Here is a 16,779-nt window from a genome sequence, read left to right on the forward strand (position 1 = left end):
CATAATCTGCCCGCTGGGGTAGTTCCTTTCTGCGTCTGAACTGTAGAGCATGCTGGGAGATGAAAAGATTGATCTCTGCTATTTTATTGCCTTATCTAAAGTAACTTTGAATCTCCTCAAAAAGATGAACATTTCTGATTTTGTTGGTTTTTTCCAGCACTGCCTCAATGCCATTTTGCTGCTGTGGGTTGCATAAAGGAATGTTACTCTGATTTAATTTGTATTTCCTTCCAGTTTCTGGGTTTTTCCATTTCTTATTTTCAGGGTTTCACTGCTATTTTACCCCCCTTAATCTTTTATATCTCTGTCATGATCTATTTAATTATGTCCTGGTCTTGTCAGTTTTAGCTCTTGCTTCAGTTTCCATAGATCAGATGAAGCCGAGGGAGTTTGGAGCTTCCAAGCAGGAAAATGGTTTTTCTCATGGAGATACACCTTGCAAAGGTCTGTCCCAAACCTCCCAAACCAGGTGACATTTGTGACCTGTCTCAAATCTCCATAAGGATTATAATGACAGCAATGAATTTAATGAATACAGAGCATGACTAACTTAAGGATCTAAACATCACATCTTTGACACAAAACAAAGGGCTTTTAGCAACAGGAATACATGTGATGCTATTCCATTTTTGATTATTGTAATAATTCAATCATTCAAGTACCTTGGTGGGATTCTTGAGGCCAGGAGTTGCCCTTTGTGTGTCCCTTTCAGCTCAGGGCATTCCATAATTCCACAGTGCCATCCTTGCAGGAGCCAGCAGATACAGCAGGCCACTTAGAAACTCCTCTTTATCGTTACTGTCACTTTTTTTCCTTTCCTTCCTTCAGATGATCACTCAAGAGTGAGACTGCAGCTGCTGGATGGGGACCCTCACTCTGACTACATCAACGCCAATTACATCGACGTAAGCTCCTGGACATTCCCCCTGTGACAAACCCGCCTGTGACAAGCCTGCTCATGAATTTGGTGCCTCTGACACAGGGACAGGCTGTGGATATGAGTGACAGTGAACGTTGTACAAACGTCGTGTTGTGACAGGGAGAAGGTTCTCAGTCTCCAGTTTATTTTGTCTGACCAATCTGGGCAGATGGAGATTTCCTGTGTTTGACAGATCCACCAGCATAAGTGGGACGTGGGCTAGATGATGGATGAACAAATCAATATCAGCCCCTCACAATAGCATTAGTTGATATCAGAGACTTGCCAACTACTCACAAAGTTGTGGTGCAGAAGGCATGTATGTAAACAGATTGACTTTTTTTAAAGTGTTCTAAAATGACATTGGAAAAGCAGCCTCTGTCTCACACACAGTGATCCAATCTACATGCATCTATTGAATGCAGCTCTTAAGTCATGGCAACAGGAAATGTTTAGAATAGTTTCTTGAAAAGATAAAAGATGCCCTCAGAATTTTCACAGAGACAAATTCATACCTTTCTTCTTTTCAAACAAGAAGATGCAGTGTTTTTGCCTATCTGTTACCCTCAGGTAACACAGGATTTGTATTTCTTTGTGGAAATAGTTTAAAAGTGCCCCATTCCTGTCTTATCTTTGGCATGAAGAGATTTTGTTATTCAGCCTGAGGGAGATGCCCTCACTTAAAGTCTCTCAGGACAGTCCAGTTGCCCATTCATTCATTCATTCCATAACCAGTTGATTACAATATATTACATAATTATACACTGTCCAGAGGGGCAGCAGTTGGCACCTGGAAAGTATCAAATCCCTGGTGGGCTTTGTCTGAGCTGTGATTTCACAGACACTCATCTATTTTCTTTTTTTTCCAGGGGTACCATCGGCCTCGCCATTACATTGCAACTCAAGGCAAGTTCACTCTTGTATGTCTAAATATTTGTAAAATCACTGCTGGTTTACGCTGTTGTAGGAGCTTTTTATGGGGTGACATCATCTCTTTTGGGAAACATCTGAAAATTTGTTATATGGGTATCACTGAAGGGGTTCTGGGGACAGACAAAGGTGATACAGAGACTCCATCATCAGAAGGCATGAAAAGGCATTTTATTATTAGAAATTCACAGTTCTTATAGAAACAATGGTGGACCTAAGACCTGACTGGCCTTAAGGAATCTTCTCTCACCTATTGGTCAAGAAGGAACAGCTCCTTCTTGTAAACATCTTTGACAAACAGGGATTGCCTGCCAGGTGCATAGATTGAGATAGTAACTATTTTAATTCTTTCCCTGAGCTTTCTCACAGCTTCCCAGGAAAATCCTGGGAGAGCTGTGTCTCTCTCTGCTCAGAGTATATCTGTTATGAATCTTCCAAGATCTTTAAAACTCAGACTTAAAACCTCAGCTGCAGGAATAGAAAATGCCACAGACTCAGAGGTGGCAGCACAGCCTAGAATGTTTCATTTGTGCATGAAGTGTGAGAGGACAACTACAGGGGACTTTGTGGGTCTTGGGTTTACCCTGCTTGAGGAGGGCAGTGTCAATAATCTGTGACTGATGAGCCTTTGAGGGGAGCTAGTAAGAAATGCATCTGAACACCACCTTCTGTAAGTCACTTGAAGAGTTTCCTGTAAGAAAGGACATAAGGTCAGGGAGAGGCTCTACACTGACAAACCTCTTGTGGGCACTGGCTGGTTGGCTATTGGAACCTGACATTTTTCTGGGGGAAGCTTCAGGAAAGAGCTAATTTCTGCATGTTTCCTTCCTCCTTCATAATTAATCAGTATTGAACTGTGAAATGGTGTGCTGCATCAGGTGTGAATTACAGCACAGCCTTAATATAGGTTCAGTGTGGGGTACATCCTTGTCCCATCACTCATACAGAGTTTCCTACTGGAGCCATCACTTCTGTTGCCACCATGCTGGAACCTTAAATACCTGCTGGGAGGAAGGGTCTGACCTTCCAGAGAGCTCCAGACTGTTAGTGTCTGTAACCCTGAACGGCAGAGGGATGCTCTGAGAGACAGCAGGATCCTGTGGGAACAGGACAATGGCTGGAGAACAGCTGGAAGGGGTTATTGGCATTCCATGCACTATCTTGAGATGTCTTCTTTGTCTTCTCTCCTGCCCCAGGGCCGATGCAAGAGACAGTGAAGGATTTCTGGAGAATGATTTGGCAAGAAAACTCTGCAAGTGTTGTCATGGTCACCAACCTGGTGGAAGTGGGCAGGGTAAGGTGCCATTCCCAACGTGTAAAGCCAGACCAGGGCTGGGTTTAACACAGAGCTGCTGCTCAGGAGAGCTCAGCAGCAAAATGCCTTTTGTTTCCTGCAGGAAGGGAATTAATTCAGCCACGCTGAGTTATTATATAAAATGCTGGATTTTGTAATACTTAGCTGCTTCCCTTCTAGACTAATAGGGATGGTGTTCCTGCTGTAAGTCTGGGCTTTGGCAGAGTTATACACATTTATGCTAGCTCAGAAGCTGTCTCCTTCCACAGTACAGAAATCAAAATATACTTCTGTAGTAGTTGTTCTTTATCTGATGATTTGAATACTCCTCTAAAAATGCAGAGGAGTGGGGACACGTGACTGGTGCTCCAGCTACCAAAAGACCTCTTTGCATGAGAGTCCAGAGCCTGGAGTTCCTGTGGTCACTGTTCCTGGGGGTTGAGGTTTTTGTGGATCCTGGGACCACCCAGCAGTGTTGGCCTCCTAAACAGCCAGCAAATCCCTCTCCTGGACTGACCTGGACCAGACATCCCTGTGTCAGCACAAGGCAATTCCCAATGGGACCAAACATGGATAAATCAAAAGGTGTAGGCTGGACCTCAGGAAATAAGAAGGCAGAATGTCTGGGGTGGCTTTTCCCAGCACGGTTTTTGTGTTAGAGATGTTCTCAGCCAGAAACCAGAGTTCTTAAAAAATTTTGTCCTGATGTTTGTCACTTTCCATTGCTTTGGTATTAAGAAAAATTTAAATTGTCGTTTACTCAGAGCCATTAGTAATTCAGCTGCTTTGTGTTTGATTTCCCTTAGATCTCATGGTTGAATGCCAGCTGCTTCTGTTCATTTATTACTGTTTATTCTATTTTACCTTCTACTGACACTTCAGTTCCAAATAAATGCCTCTGTGTAAAAGACAAAAAAATCCAAACAACAAAAAACCCACAACAAACCTACATTAATCATATTTAATATTTATAAAACCCCTTTCAATTGTGACTGGAACTGGAACATGAAGCCTGCTTTGCTGCAGCTAATTGCTTCAGCTTTAGGTATTGTTCCACACTTCATGCTAGAGCATTTAATAACCTGATAGTCTTCGTTAGCCTAAATATCCCTTCTGGAGCTTCACAGCCTTGCTTTTATTTCTTTTGGTGATTTTGCACATGGCTCCTAGAGCTGGCTAAGCTGGCATATGCTTACCTGCTCAGGAGATTTCTCTCTTGAGCCTTAGCTAAAGCCCGTCACAGCTGGTAAAATGCCAAGTTTGTGTCCACATCTGATAAAGAAAGCTCAGAGTCAAACAAATTTAGTGTCCCAACATGTATCCCACAATCCCCATGAACTGAAATTCTTTGGCTAAACAGAGAGAGTTGAGAATTACCGGAGCAGTAGCAAAGATTTTTTTTCTCAAAAGGGATGGTGGTGGTGACTGTCAGGTGTTCTGTAGAAGATTTTTTTTTTTTTTAATCTAAATGCATCCTTTGCATTTGTATGGACAACAAAGGGAACTTTAGAAAAGTCCTGCCTGTGGTTTCTATGGATGGTAAAGGAATTTTGATCTAATTTATACAGTTAATTTTGGCAACTCTACACATCAGAAGAAAGCCCAATTTTCATTGGCTTCAGCTTGAAGGTGGAGGAAAATGTAGGTCAGCTCTGACTCAAACTGAACTAGTTCCTCTCAATATTTTCCTTTTGCCCCCAGGTGAAGTGTGTTCGATACTGGCCAGATGACACAGAAGTCTATGGAGACATTAAAGTCACATTAATTGAGACAGAGCCATTGGCAGAGTATGTCATACGTACCTTCACTGTGCAAAAGGTAAGGAGGTCTTCAGGCAGCTGAGACTGTGACACACTTCATTTGTGTTCAGAAACTCCAGGAAACACATCCAGAATTCTCTTGGAGATGGGAGCTGTGCTATTTGGACAGGCTTCACTTCAGCAAACTAAATTTTTGACAGGGATTCCATTTTTGGACAAATGATTTTACAGGAACATCTTGATGTAGCCACGAAAGTAGAATCCACAGTGCATAAGGTTTAACTGCATCCAAAAGGCAGCAGATAGCTGATGGTATGCCAGGAATAATAACTGCCTTGTTTCACAGAACAAATGGCAGAGGAAAAAAGGTACCTCTCAAACTGGATGCCAGATAGGGTCCCTTTTCATCAGAAATGAGAATATAATAAGAATAAGAGTATAAAAACTATCCCCAAACCAGCAGGATTTGGAAGATTTTGTTACTTGTAATTAGAAATTGGAAGTCTAAGTGTCAGAGTATTCCAAGTCTGTCCAAATTACTTTCCAAACACTCAGTAAGTGGTTTTACAGCTTTTCCAAAATTCCTGCTCAATGAACTTCAGCCACACTGGGAATAATGTTTCAGTTTTCTGATACATCAGCTCCATATTTCATTAAATAATTTAAAAACTTGGTGAGAAGTGCTAAAGCCAAAATCTGACAGGCTAGAGGAGCTGCTGCTGGATTCCACCCACATTTCGTGTACAATAAAACACAGCTGACCCAGGGTTCTGGGTTACTCTTTGCAGGGCAGATAACTGTGTGATTTTCGCATGCCAACAACTTGCTCTCCCCAGAAAAGATGGTTCTGGCTACTAATTCCTGCCCTTTTCACTGCCAGCAGCATCTCAAACTGAGGATTTTTGGCAGGAGGTGGCAAAAAATCTGCTGTTACCTGAGGCATGCCCACTCTTGGCATGTTCCTTCCCCAGGCTCTTGCTTCAATGGGTCAAAGAGGATTTAAGAATGAATTTTTGGTGGTTTATGGCTGTGGGTAAACACAGCCATGGAGTGCTAGGGCTGAGGACACCCTGATGGGGGCGGGTATGAAATCTGAGACCACAGGTTGGAGCTGGAAGCCTGCACCCACATTCCCAGCCCTCAGGTGAGTGTTACCCACTTCACTGGGAACTGGAATTTGGCTGAAAATATTTTTAGAGTGAACAGCAGCTTCAGACACGTTTGCACGCATAGCGAGAGCTCAGTGCTTGTCATGCCTCTGCACGAGGGAAGGCAGCAGGGAGCAGAATATGCTGATTGGAGTCTGATGGAAGAGAAATAGAGGCTGTGTTGTCTCCTCAGAAAGGCTACCATGAGATCCGAGAGATTCGGCAGTTCCACTTCACCAGCTGGCCGGACCACGGCGTGCCCTGCTACGCCACGGGGCTCCTGGGCTTCGTCCGCCAGGTGAAGTTCCTCAACCCCCCCGAGGCAGGACCCATCGTGGTGCACTGCAGGTAGGCCAGCTCTCCACCTGAGCCTCTCTTCCAGCAGCTTTTCCCTCTTTTTGTCTCGCCTGGCAATACCCAGCAGCTGTTTCAGGGTATCATTTGTGGGCCTTGCTGAAGCATGGACAGATGACTCTTCAACTAATTAAAGTTGAATAATAAAAGAGGGTTTATTTATTACAGCTCTGGACTCATGCAGAGTAATTTCCAAAGGCATGTGCAAGGAGTCACAGGCTCCTGCTCTCTATTTTTCCGAATAAAAAGTATTTGGAAAATACTTTCCAAATATCACTGTTTATAAGAAATGATGCAGAGCCATCAGAAGGTTAAGTGGCACAAGCATGTATCTTTACTTGGAACCACTTCTTTTATACACTGATCAATACAGGTGGACCTGATTGGTCATTTAATCAATGCATTTCACCTGACTGGCTAATTAATACGATGCCCATTTATAAACAATCTTATGAGAATAAGGAGAAAAGAGATATTAGGAAAACAACACCTGCAGTTTTTTTTTTTAATAATTGGCTATCATTCTTTATCTTCAGCTCACTACAATCTCCCAGGCCAGTTCTGGGAAAACTTATCTACTTTTCTTGCTCTCTGACCAGGTTGTTACATCCACAGTTTTACATATTCAGACGGTCTCCAGGATGCCTAATACATAATCATTAACTCTCTGCCTTTGTATTATAATTAGCTGAATGTCCATTAGGGCTGCGCAATTGTCCTCTTTAATTGGGATGATGGGCTCTGAAATGGGTCAATGGGTTCTTTGAAGAGGAAGTAAGACCTCTTCCTCATGTAAACTCTTCACCTGTGTCAAGTTGGCAGGGCTTCTTGACTCGCTGGTCACAGTCCAAACCTTCTCTCACTCTCAGAAGCCAGTGGTATTTATGGCTCTTGCACTCTTAAAATACTTCATGTATCACCTGTCATTCCAGCCTTGTTTCAGTTATCCCCACCTGGTATAAATTAATTTCCTTGTTAAGCTCTAATCACAATGTATGATCTTTGCTAACTGCATTTCTAACTTAACCCCTTGATTCATTTCAGCTCTTAATTAAAATATATTGTTTTCAATATCTTAGTTGCATTACTAGCTCAGCCCCTTGACTCCTTGCCAGGAAACAAATGTTTTTCTTTCCTAAAGTGGCAGATCTGGAACCAAGCTGGCATGAGTTGGAGATGATGGGAGGTCAGAGAGGGCCTTTCACTTGTAGAAAACCCCACAGTGATCTGAGCTCTGTTGGATGCTCATAGCAGAGCTGGGGAAGTGGTGGATATCTGGGACAGCCACTCCAGCCCTCAAACCTCATGTGGCAGAATAGACAATGCCAGCACAAAGACAGGGAATTTTAAAGCAGCTTTGCTTCTCTGTACCCCCATGTGCTGCAGCTCAGCTTGGTGCCAGCATTAAAGGCCTCACCTGGTCTGGTGGAAGATGTCTCTGCCCACAGCAGGGGAGTTGGAACCCCCAACCATCTTTAAGCTCCATTCCAACACAGACCATTCTATGATTTTATGTTTTTATGGTCTGAAATATATGTCTGGCTGAGTTTGGCTGACAGCCCTTGGGCATCTTGGCTTCCTGAAAGCCCAGGAGTTGGGTGAGAATCTCAGATTAAAAACTTCCAGCTAGCAAAATTCCAGTGACTTCCAGCTGGCAAATAAAAGGAGTTAAATTACTTCAAATGCAAGGAAAGGCATTGCTGCAAAACCAGAGTTTGGGTTTGTAGCAGCAGCTATGTCTGCAGGGCTCAGGGCATGTGAGAGCTAAAGAAGATGTAGCTTGAGCACAAGGCTAGAGAGAAGAGCTGGCTGTCCCAAAATCTCACCCCTAATCCATCCACAAGGAATTGTTTCTAGTTCCCACTCTGTGTCTTGAGAAAGAGAGAGAAAATACATCCCACAACTACTAAGCAGTTTTGGATTGGGTGGCTGTTCTGTTTTGTTGTTTGTTTTGGTTTTGTTTTGTTTTTTTTTAGCAAGCAGTGAGTCAGTTTTATAATCAAGTAAAGCTAAGCCTGAGGAGTTGGCAGAAGAGGTTTCATTTACAGCTGAGGGCCTGAGTTTGCTGCTTTAGTTCCATGGTATGGGGCTGGCCCTGGAAGGTGTCTCAACCTGACTCGTTGTCACCAAGAAAGCAAGGAGAGATTTTTCATCCTTCCCATTTTAATGAATAAATGCCATTTCCTCTACGTTATTTATCTGCTTTTGAATTTTAATGACTTGCTTTAAGTGGTAATTACCAAATTCTCCCCACTGATGCCTGGCTGGATAATATCACTGTTCGATATTTATGAAGTGCCAGGATCCTCTAAATATAGAACTGTTAAAACTATTTGTTAAAATTCTGAAAAGCTGAGAGATAAAGGGAGAGGAAATGCCACTTATTCATTAGAATTCTGCAAATGAAAAATCTCTTCTCACTATGCAGCAGCTGATTAATCTGGTCCATTAATTTATGGTCATTCATATCTCCTTGCTTTCGGCTCTGGTGGAGTTTTCAGTGCAGCTGAAGTTTCCCTGGTCTGAGCAGAGTTCTGCTTCCTTCACAGTAACGTGAAGAGACATTCTCCTCTCTCCATCCTTCACACCTAAGCAGCTTGGATGATTTTCCAGAGGGGAAGGAGGACACGATGACCACACAGTTTTGCAGGAGATGGCCCAATTCTCACGAGCAGTGGGGAGCTCTGAACTGAAGGGTTCAAGTAGCCTCAAGCTCCTTTCTGTGTGATTTACAATCCACAACTTCAAATCACCCTCCTCAGGATCCAAACTCCTCTGGATTCCAAAGGGAAAAGAAGTGTTTGAGGTGGAGGACTGAGCTCCTTTCATCATGCCCACTGGAGTAAATGTATCCATATGCCTTCTACAGAGTCCTAGGGAAGAAAATTTTTGGAATTGTGTGTTTGCAACCCAGAGGCTGCTCTCCTCTGTGTGATGAGAAGTGTGCAGGTGACCTGACCTGTAAAATTATAATGAGTATTTTTGCAATATTTGGTTGGTATTCAATAACAGAAAGCTTTTGTTTCTGCTTCCCTTTCAAGAAATTCTATTTCCCCTCATTCTCTTAAATCCTACAAGAGAAAAATGAATCCAGCAGGGAGTGGGAGCAGCTCCCAGGAGGAGACAGCGGTGTGTGTGCTGCTGTTATTCTGTCCTCCACAGAGCCCTGTCTCTCCACAGCCCCTTGGTCACACAGATCCTCCTGTTCTTTTCTCTTCCAGCGCTGGGGCCGGGAGGACAGGGTGCTTCATTGCCATTGACATCATGCTGGACATGGCAGAGAACGAGGGCGTGGTGGATATATTCAACTGCGTGCGAGAGCTGCGCTCCCAAAGGGTCAATTTGGTGCAGACAGAGGTGGGTGCCAGCAGCTCTCCCTGCATGAGGTGCTGCTTTCCTGTCAGCTTCTCTGCCCAGCAATTTATGAAGTCAACACTGGCTTGCTCTGTGCCTTGATTATGCAGAACTTTTGGTGGCTAAACCTGCCCGGATTTGCACCGAATCAATTCACCGGCAGCTACTCAGGGCCTGCAAGACAGGAGGGCAAACCTTGAAGTTTGGGTCTGTGCATTGCTGATTAATTTTATGCTCATAGTAGGAAAAAAGAGCTCCTGAAGCCTCTCATGACTCATTCATAGGAGCACTGCAGGCTCCAGTAGTATCCAGTGTATATCAATTACAAGCCAAGCAAACAAAACGCCTCTGATTCAAGCTCTGGGTGCTGATTAAGCAAGGTGCTCCATCACACAGTGTCTGGCAGCTGCACAGACTCCTGTGGAACTGTTATCCTGTTGCACAGGTTTTATGTGTGTCCCTTAACCCCTTCCCTTCCTGAGGGACAGGACAACAACCTGGAACAGAGAGGGGCTGTTAACTTTGTTGAATTTCCCATATTTATTTTAGGGAAAGAGTTTGACCCAAAATACCCAGAAGCCAGGGTTCTGAAGAAACCTGTTAGTTCTGTACAGTCGTGCCAGAGAAGGCTAAATTGTATATTAGGAAAGGTTTCTTCATTTAAAGGGTTGTCCAGCCCTGGCACAGCTGCCCAGGGCAGTGGTGGAGTCACCATCCCTGCAAGGATCTAACAGACATGCAGATGTGGCAGCTGGGGACATGTTCAGTGGTGAACTTGGCAGTGCTGGGCTGGACTCAGTGATCTTAGAGGTCTTTTCCAGCCTACACAATTCTGTGATTCTCTGGTGTTATTGGAGGTGACCATTGACTTGTGGACAGAGAGGTTTTACACCCTGATCTCCTCCTCAGCCCACCCTCATTTTGTCCCAACATTCCTGAGAGTGCCAATTCCCCATTTTCCTTGTAAATCTGAAATGAACATGTGAGACCTCACATTCAATGATGGATGAAATATGCTCACAAAGCTGTCACACAGCACACTGTGTAATTTGTCTCCATGTGAAACAGAGCCAAATATGCATATTGGGCACGACTTAAGAAAAAATGAAGAGTGATATTTCATGATCTGTATTAAAACTGTGATTTTAATATCTCCTCCCCTGTGCAGGAGCAGTACGTGTTTGTCCATGATGCCATTTTGGAGGCATGTCTCTGTGGCAACACAGCCATTCCAGTCTGTGAGTTCAGATCCATATATTACAACATCAGCAGACTGGATCCACAGACCAATTCCAGCCAGATAAAAGATGAGTTTCAGGTAATTTCATATGTCTCAGTCACTGCAGTTGGTGTATTGAAGGTGTTTAATCAATTTCTGTGTGTTTCTTTGTGATTTCCAGCAGAGCAGACAAGGGGGACACTGAGCCATGGTCTGATTTCAGTTGATTTTTGTTGTTGTACTACTGGGTCAGGCAGAGATTTGTTTTTGAGCATGGACTATTCAGCCTTCAGCAAGGAAAAAATTGTGCCCATCACTCCAGTAGAGAAAGAGTACTAATTTTCACATGTAATGCTGTACTTCTTATTTTAATGAATATTGTGTTGTTCGTTTACTTCCATGATTTACACAGAAACATTTATGCCTCAAGGTGCCTTATTATCCATTCTTGTGGCTCATATGGTGCTTCCAAGTTTTGACAATCAACTTGTTGACAACCTTCCACACAGGAGAGGGAGCTCAGTGAGCATTATTTTGGCTATTGCTAATTTTCCAATAAATGTGAATGAACCCCTCAGTTCACTACAGATGTTTTGCCAGGTACGTGGTGATGAGACCCAAAATGATGGACAGCAAAACTCACAAGTGCTCCATTAGTGCTCTTTGCCCCGGGCAAGCAACAAAATATGAGGCCCTCCTTTGTTTCCTGTCCCTGTTGCTTATCCCACCCTGGTAAATGGGCTTGGGACACTCCAGCCATGGGCCTTGTGAAGTTGTTCCTCTCACAAAGTGGAGAATTCACTCAGAATTCTGAACACTGAACTAGGTTTTCCATTCTTGTTTCCCATGACTCTATAATTCTTTACTGTGAGGCTGAAGAGACACTGGCACAGGGTGCCCAGAGCAGCTGGGGCTGCCCCTGGATCCCTGGCAGTGCCCAAGGCCAGGTTGGACAGGGCTGGGAGCACCCTGGGACAGTGGAAGGTGTCCCTGCCATGGCAGGGGTGGAATGGATGGGCTTTAAAATCTCTTGCAAACCAAAACATTCTGTGGATCTGTAATTTTGAGTGAACATCAATGTAGGGAAAAAAACAAGACTGTGGGAAATTTGGAGCAAGGTGAGTTTGATAGAAAGAGACATCTGCTATTTGTTGAGGCTACTCACAGTCAGAGTAAAAAGGTGGAGATTGCTTTAATTACTTTTCCTCCCCCAGAAAAGTGTCTTTTGCATCAGGAGGATGTCTTTTGGGATCCCCAGCCTGAGTCAGAGACCTCTTTTCCTCCCTCTCTATGTAAAGGGAGAACGTGTGTCTTTTATCTGAAGCCTTACAGGGAATCATCAGGGTTGGTATAGTGAGATAAAGAATGTGGATCCCAACTGATGGCAGCTCAATTAAAAAAAGATCTGGTTCTATCAAGTGATAGCAGGTCTGTAAAAGTGTTTCTGGTTTGACATGAATGAGCCAAAGCCGAACTTCATCAAATGCTGTTTAAAAAAACACTATTAAAAAAACAGCCACCGCTTGCTGGGTGTATTTTGTCATGATATGAGACAGGATTTGTCACCTCTGTGCTTGTTCTTTTGAGCTGCCAGGGGCTGGCAGCTCCTGTGGGAAGGAACTGCTCCACTGTGCTTTGCATAAGAGGTTCAGTGTCTGTCTTGTTGTAGAATCTATTTTTACAGGATTTTGGCTCAGAGCGTTCCTCAGCCCTGATTGTCTGGATTTAATGCAAAAGCTGGTATCTCTGCTGCAATCTTTGGGAACCAGTTGATATAACTATAGATCTGTGCTTGCAGTTTGTGGTATTTAGGTCCCACTAGCCCTGAGGTAAAGCTAAATGTGTTTCTCATGCTCTACATGTTGTCTGGACATACAAAAGCTCACTCTGGAGAGTTTTTGTAATCTGAATCAGTACAGGAACAAGGGAGAGAGAGGAGCAGCATAAAATAGACAGGAGTAAATCACTAGCAAGTCACCTGCCTGATTATCTGCACTGTCAGAGATCTGAGATTTCATGTTGTTTCCCCAGCCAGACTCCCTGCTTTCCATCTCCAGACAGTGTAGAACCCGAATAATTTAGAGCAACTATATTATTTCAAGTTTTATACTCTGACACATTCTTTCATCTTGGATTGTTCGACCTTCCTCTTTTCTTCATTCATAACCTCTCTGTGGCAGAAATCTAGCTCTTCCTAAGTTTTTGTTGTTGTTGCTGTTGTTGTTGGTTTTTTTGGCCCCTAAATATTTTGTATTCTTCTGGCTGCAGAGAGTTCATTGCTGGACTCCATGGGCTTTGCTCAGGAAGGGGAGATGCAAAAGTGGAAATACAATGACATCAGACAGCCATTGATCTACCACCCCTTAAGCACTGGTGCTAAGATGCATTCACTCTGATTTCTGAGTTTTGACCCTTGCTGACCAACCTGGACTGGTTTGTCAGGAGGTCTCCACAATGGGGAACACAAAAGTAAAACAGATTTAAAGAAACACAGTCTCTTGAGCTGTGCAAAAGGCAGATAACCGTCACAGACTGGCAGCAAGGCCCCAGAGATTAGGTATAACTATGTAAGTGAAGCATCCGATGTGTCACTTCAAAAGGAAAGTAGCAATCTAAATAATGTATAAAACAAATAGACTTTTCTGTTAAAAAAAAAAAAAAAAAAAAAAAAAAAAACAACTCAAAATGACATTTTATCTTAGGTTTTTATAAGATAAGTCAGTAGTTTGAGGAATCACCAGAGGCTCTGAACAGTCTGACCTGCTGGGTGGTCAGTACTCAGGGTACACCTGCACAGGACCCACCTGAAGAGGGGGAAGGCAGGAATGTTGTCAGGCTGCTCTGTGGGTTTAGAGCTGGAAATGTTTGGGAGGTGTATAGTGCTTTGAATTTTTGCTGGAGCTAACAATGTTTGGAAGAGTTCCTCAGGACAATCTGCAAAACACAACATGTTACAACAGCAACAAGCTCCTTAGTGCTTCTTCCTTTTTATCTCTGGGATGCCAAATGTTCTGAAGCTGAATAACTCAGAGTCCCGAGGCAGGTGCAAAGGAGAGCCCTTCATTGCAAAAACCAGGCCTTTTTAAGCAGATACCCCATAATCAGTTACATCCCATTTAAGCACAAAAAATGTAATTCAACCAACCACCATAAACCACAGTGTGAGCACGTGATGGTTCTGTAACTTGTTTTTCTACCTCTGAGTCTCTTTCCCATAGCCCTTTTCTGTTTAGCTGAAGTAGCAGGTCTGAGACATGATTTTACAAGGCTAACAAGGCCCTTATTTTATAAGTTTTTACCTATATGCAAAAGTGTTTACCTATAGCCAAAGCTCTGCTACTCTGAGTCCCTTTAAAACAAACATGTTGTGCATAGGCAGCACTGACAGAAGCAGAGGACACAGCCTCAAGCTGCACCAAGGGAAATATAGGCTCGATATTGGGAAAAAGTTTTTCATGGAAAAAGTGATAAAGTTCTGGCATGGCTGCCCGGGGAGGTGGTGCAGTCCCCATCCCTGGGTGTGTTTAACAAAGCCTGGATGTGGCACTGGATGCCAGGGTTTAGTTGGGGTGTTGGGGCTGGGTTGGACTCGATGATCTTGAAGGTCTCTTCCAACCTTGTTATTCTGTGATTCTTGGAAGTGAACTGCAAGGCACTCAGCCTGTTTGTGTCCTTGTTCCCCTCTCCCTGCCCTGCCCAGACCCTGAACATCGTGACGCCGCGGGTGCGGCCGGAGGACTGCAGCATCGGGCTGCTGCCCCGCAACCACGACAAGAACCGCTGCATGGACGTGCTGCCCCTGGACCGCTGCCTGCCCTTCCTCATCTCCGTGGATGGGGAGTCCAGCAACTACATCAATGCTGCACTCATGGATGTAAGCACTGCTCTGGCACACCCAGCACGGCCTGCCATGAGTTTATTCCCACTCATGATGCTTTTCTGGGAGAATGGATCTAAAGAAAAATACTTAGCTGTAGTTTCTGAGTCTGGTATCTCCAAATTGGGAAAAGCACATGAATTTTCTCTTTGTCACCAAAATATGTCCTCCAGAGCGTGGTTATCCCAGAGAAGTGGTCACAGCACCAGCCTGACAGAGTTCAAGAAGCTTTCACAAAATACTTTTGGGCACTCTTGGGGATGGTGCTGTGCAGGGCCAGGAGTTGGGCTCCATGATCCTTGAGGGCCCATTCCAACCCAGCATATTCTGTTACATGCTGTTACTCTGTGATCACACTCCCTAGTGCTGCACCACATTGGTAGAAAATTTTTGGCAAAAGCATCCCTCAGAGTGCAGTCTGAGGCTGGATCGCAGAAAGGTAGATGCACAAAAAAGTGGGGGGACAGCTCTTCCCATACATTTGTTTTGTATCCATTGGGAAGAGAAAAGTTTGTCAGGTCAGCTGTTTGAAAAGGATAATTTACAGTGTGGAGTGAATGACTGATATGATCTTATGCAGTTAAGAATGTGGGAGTGCAGGGATCAAATGTGCAAAATATTTTCAGGCTAAAGGATGTGAGTTGAGCTGATGTGACTCTGTCCGAAGGCGTTTTCCCTCGCTTTGTTTACAGCCTGGAATCTCACAGCATGGGTCATTTGTGGAAGATGAATTATGTTGATGGCTTCTTTTTGCTGTGCTGCCTTTGGACACAGATGTCTTTAAAGCCACTAATTATTGCAGTTGGAGTATGTGTAAATATGATCCAGGGTGAAATGCCATCATTTTTTCCCTGGCAGCAGCAGGGTCTCTGTTTTTTAATTTTGTCCGTTCTCCAATCTTTGGGAAACAGCAATACTGTTGCATTTAAGATATTCAGTCAAATGGTCACAGAACTTATTTTAGATTTTTTTCAGCAAGATTGTGATGTTCTCATTACAAACGTGCCTAAGGAAGCTTGTTTTTTTAAAGCATGTTCAGTGCTTTTGCACATCTGCAGAAGCACAGTCCAGTCTTTGGTTTCTTAGGGATGGGGAATGTTTGTACATTTCAGCCCTCATTACCTCAAATCACTTTGCAAATATTTGGATCCTTCCCCACAAAATTCCAGTGGATTATTTTTTTTTAGTACAAAGCAATTTTTCACCTTTCATTGAAATTCAGCTGCTGTGATGTTCTCTGGCTCTCCTTTATCTTTCCATAAAGGATTCAGGAACTTTTGGGGACAAAAATAATCACAGGGGAACAGCCAGAATCCTATATTTTCATTGCTGTTCTTGCTGAGGTGTGAAGTCTTGTACTGAGCAGGGACTCTTAGAGGACACCCTCCATCCATCTCACATTGCCCTGAAAGGAGCAAAATGTCCCTGCCCTAAAACAATGAAACATAATCTTTAACAAATGAGACTTAAGTTACATCATGAGTCAAGTCATGAGGAAGGGTTGCTAGATTTGCGTTTAATCCATGGGGTTTGGAGAAAAACATGAATTTATGTGTCCCTAACATCATCATTGCCCCATAATCCCACACATGTTCTCTTGCATGAGTAGGTCACACCTCTGTGTCACCTTCCCTTTGAAACAGGACAGTGAACCTGGTTCCTCACCTGTAGCAAGGAGCTGGGCAGGGTTTCTTTTTCTCCTAAAGGCAAACCCCACAAGCACACATGATCTTCAGCCAAGAGTTTAGCTAGATTTGCTACTGGCACACTATGAAAAAACCAGAGCACGAATATTCTGGTGTTTAATTAATTAAGAGGTAAACCTCAGTATCTTATTGCCACTCTGTTGCTGCCACTGGTCTGGTACTTCACAACTTTTGACCCATTCTGGTGTTTCTAGATGTGGAATGCAGTGGGGAAAAAG

The 16,779-nt window shown here is 43.7% G+C and overlaps 1 protein-coding gene across 1 annotated transcript in view; it reads left to right on the forward strand.

Moving 5' to 3' along the window:
• The window catches only part of PTPRT (protein tyrosine phosphatase receptor type T), a 439,432-nt gene that overhangs the window by 413,937 nt on the left and 8,716 nt on the right, over positions 1–16,779 (forward strand). The window contains exons 21-28 of the mRNA XM_041478701.1: positions 829–905; positions 1,789–1,825; positions 3,046–3,143; positions 4,845–4,961; positions 6,245–6,399; positions 9,627–9,762; positions 10,928–11,077; positions 14,679–14,852. Of these exons, the coding sequence (XP_041334635.1) occupies positions 829–905; positions 1,789–1,825; positions 3,046–3,143; positions 4,845–4,961; positions 6,245–6,399; positions 9,627–9,762; positions 10,928–11,077; positions 14,679–14,852 (944 nt within the window). The remainder of the gene's footprint in view (positions 1–828; positions 906–1,788; positions 1,826–3,045; positions 3,144–4,844; positions 4,962–6,244; positions 6,400–9,626; positions 9,763–10,927; positions 11,078–14,678; positions 14,853–16,779) is intronic.

This window comes from Pyrgilauda ruficollis, unplaced genomic scaffold, assembly GCF_017590135.1.
Source record: "Pyrgilauda ruficollis isolate IOZ18807 unplaced genomic scaffold, ASM1759013v1 scaffold46, whole genome shotgun sequence".
Lineage (NCBI taxonomy): Eukaryota > Metazoa > Chordata > Aves > Passeriformes > Passeridae > Pyrgilauda > Pyrgilauda ruficollis.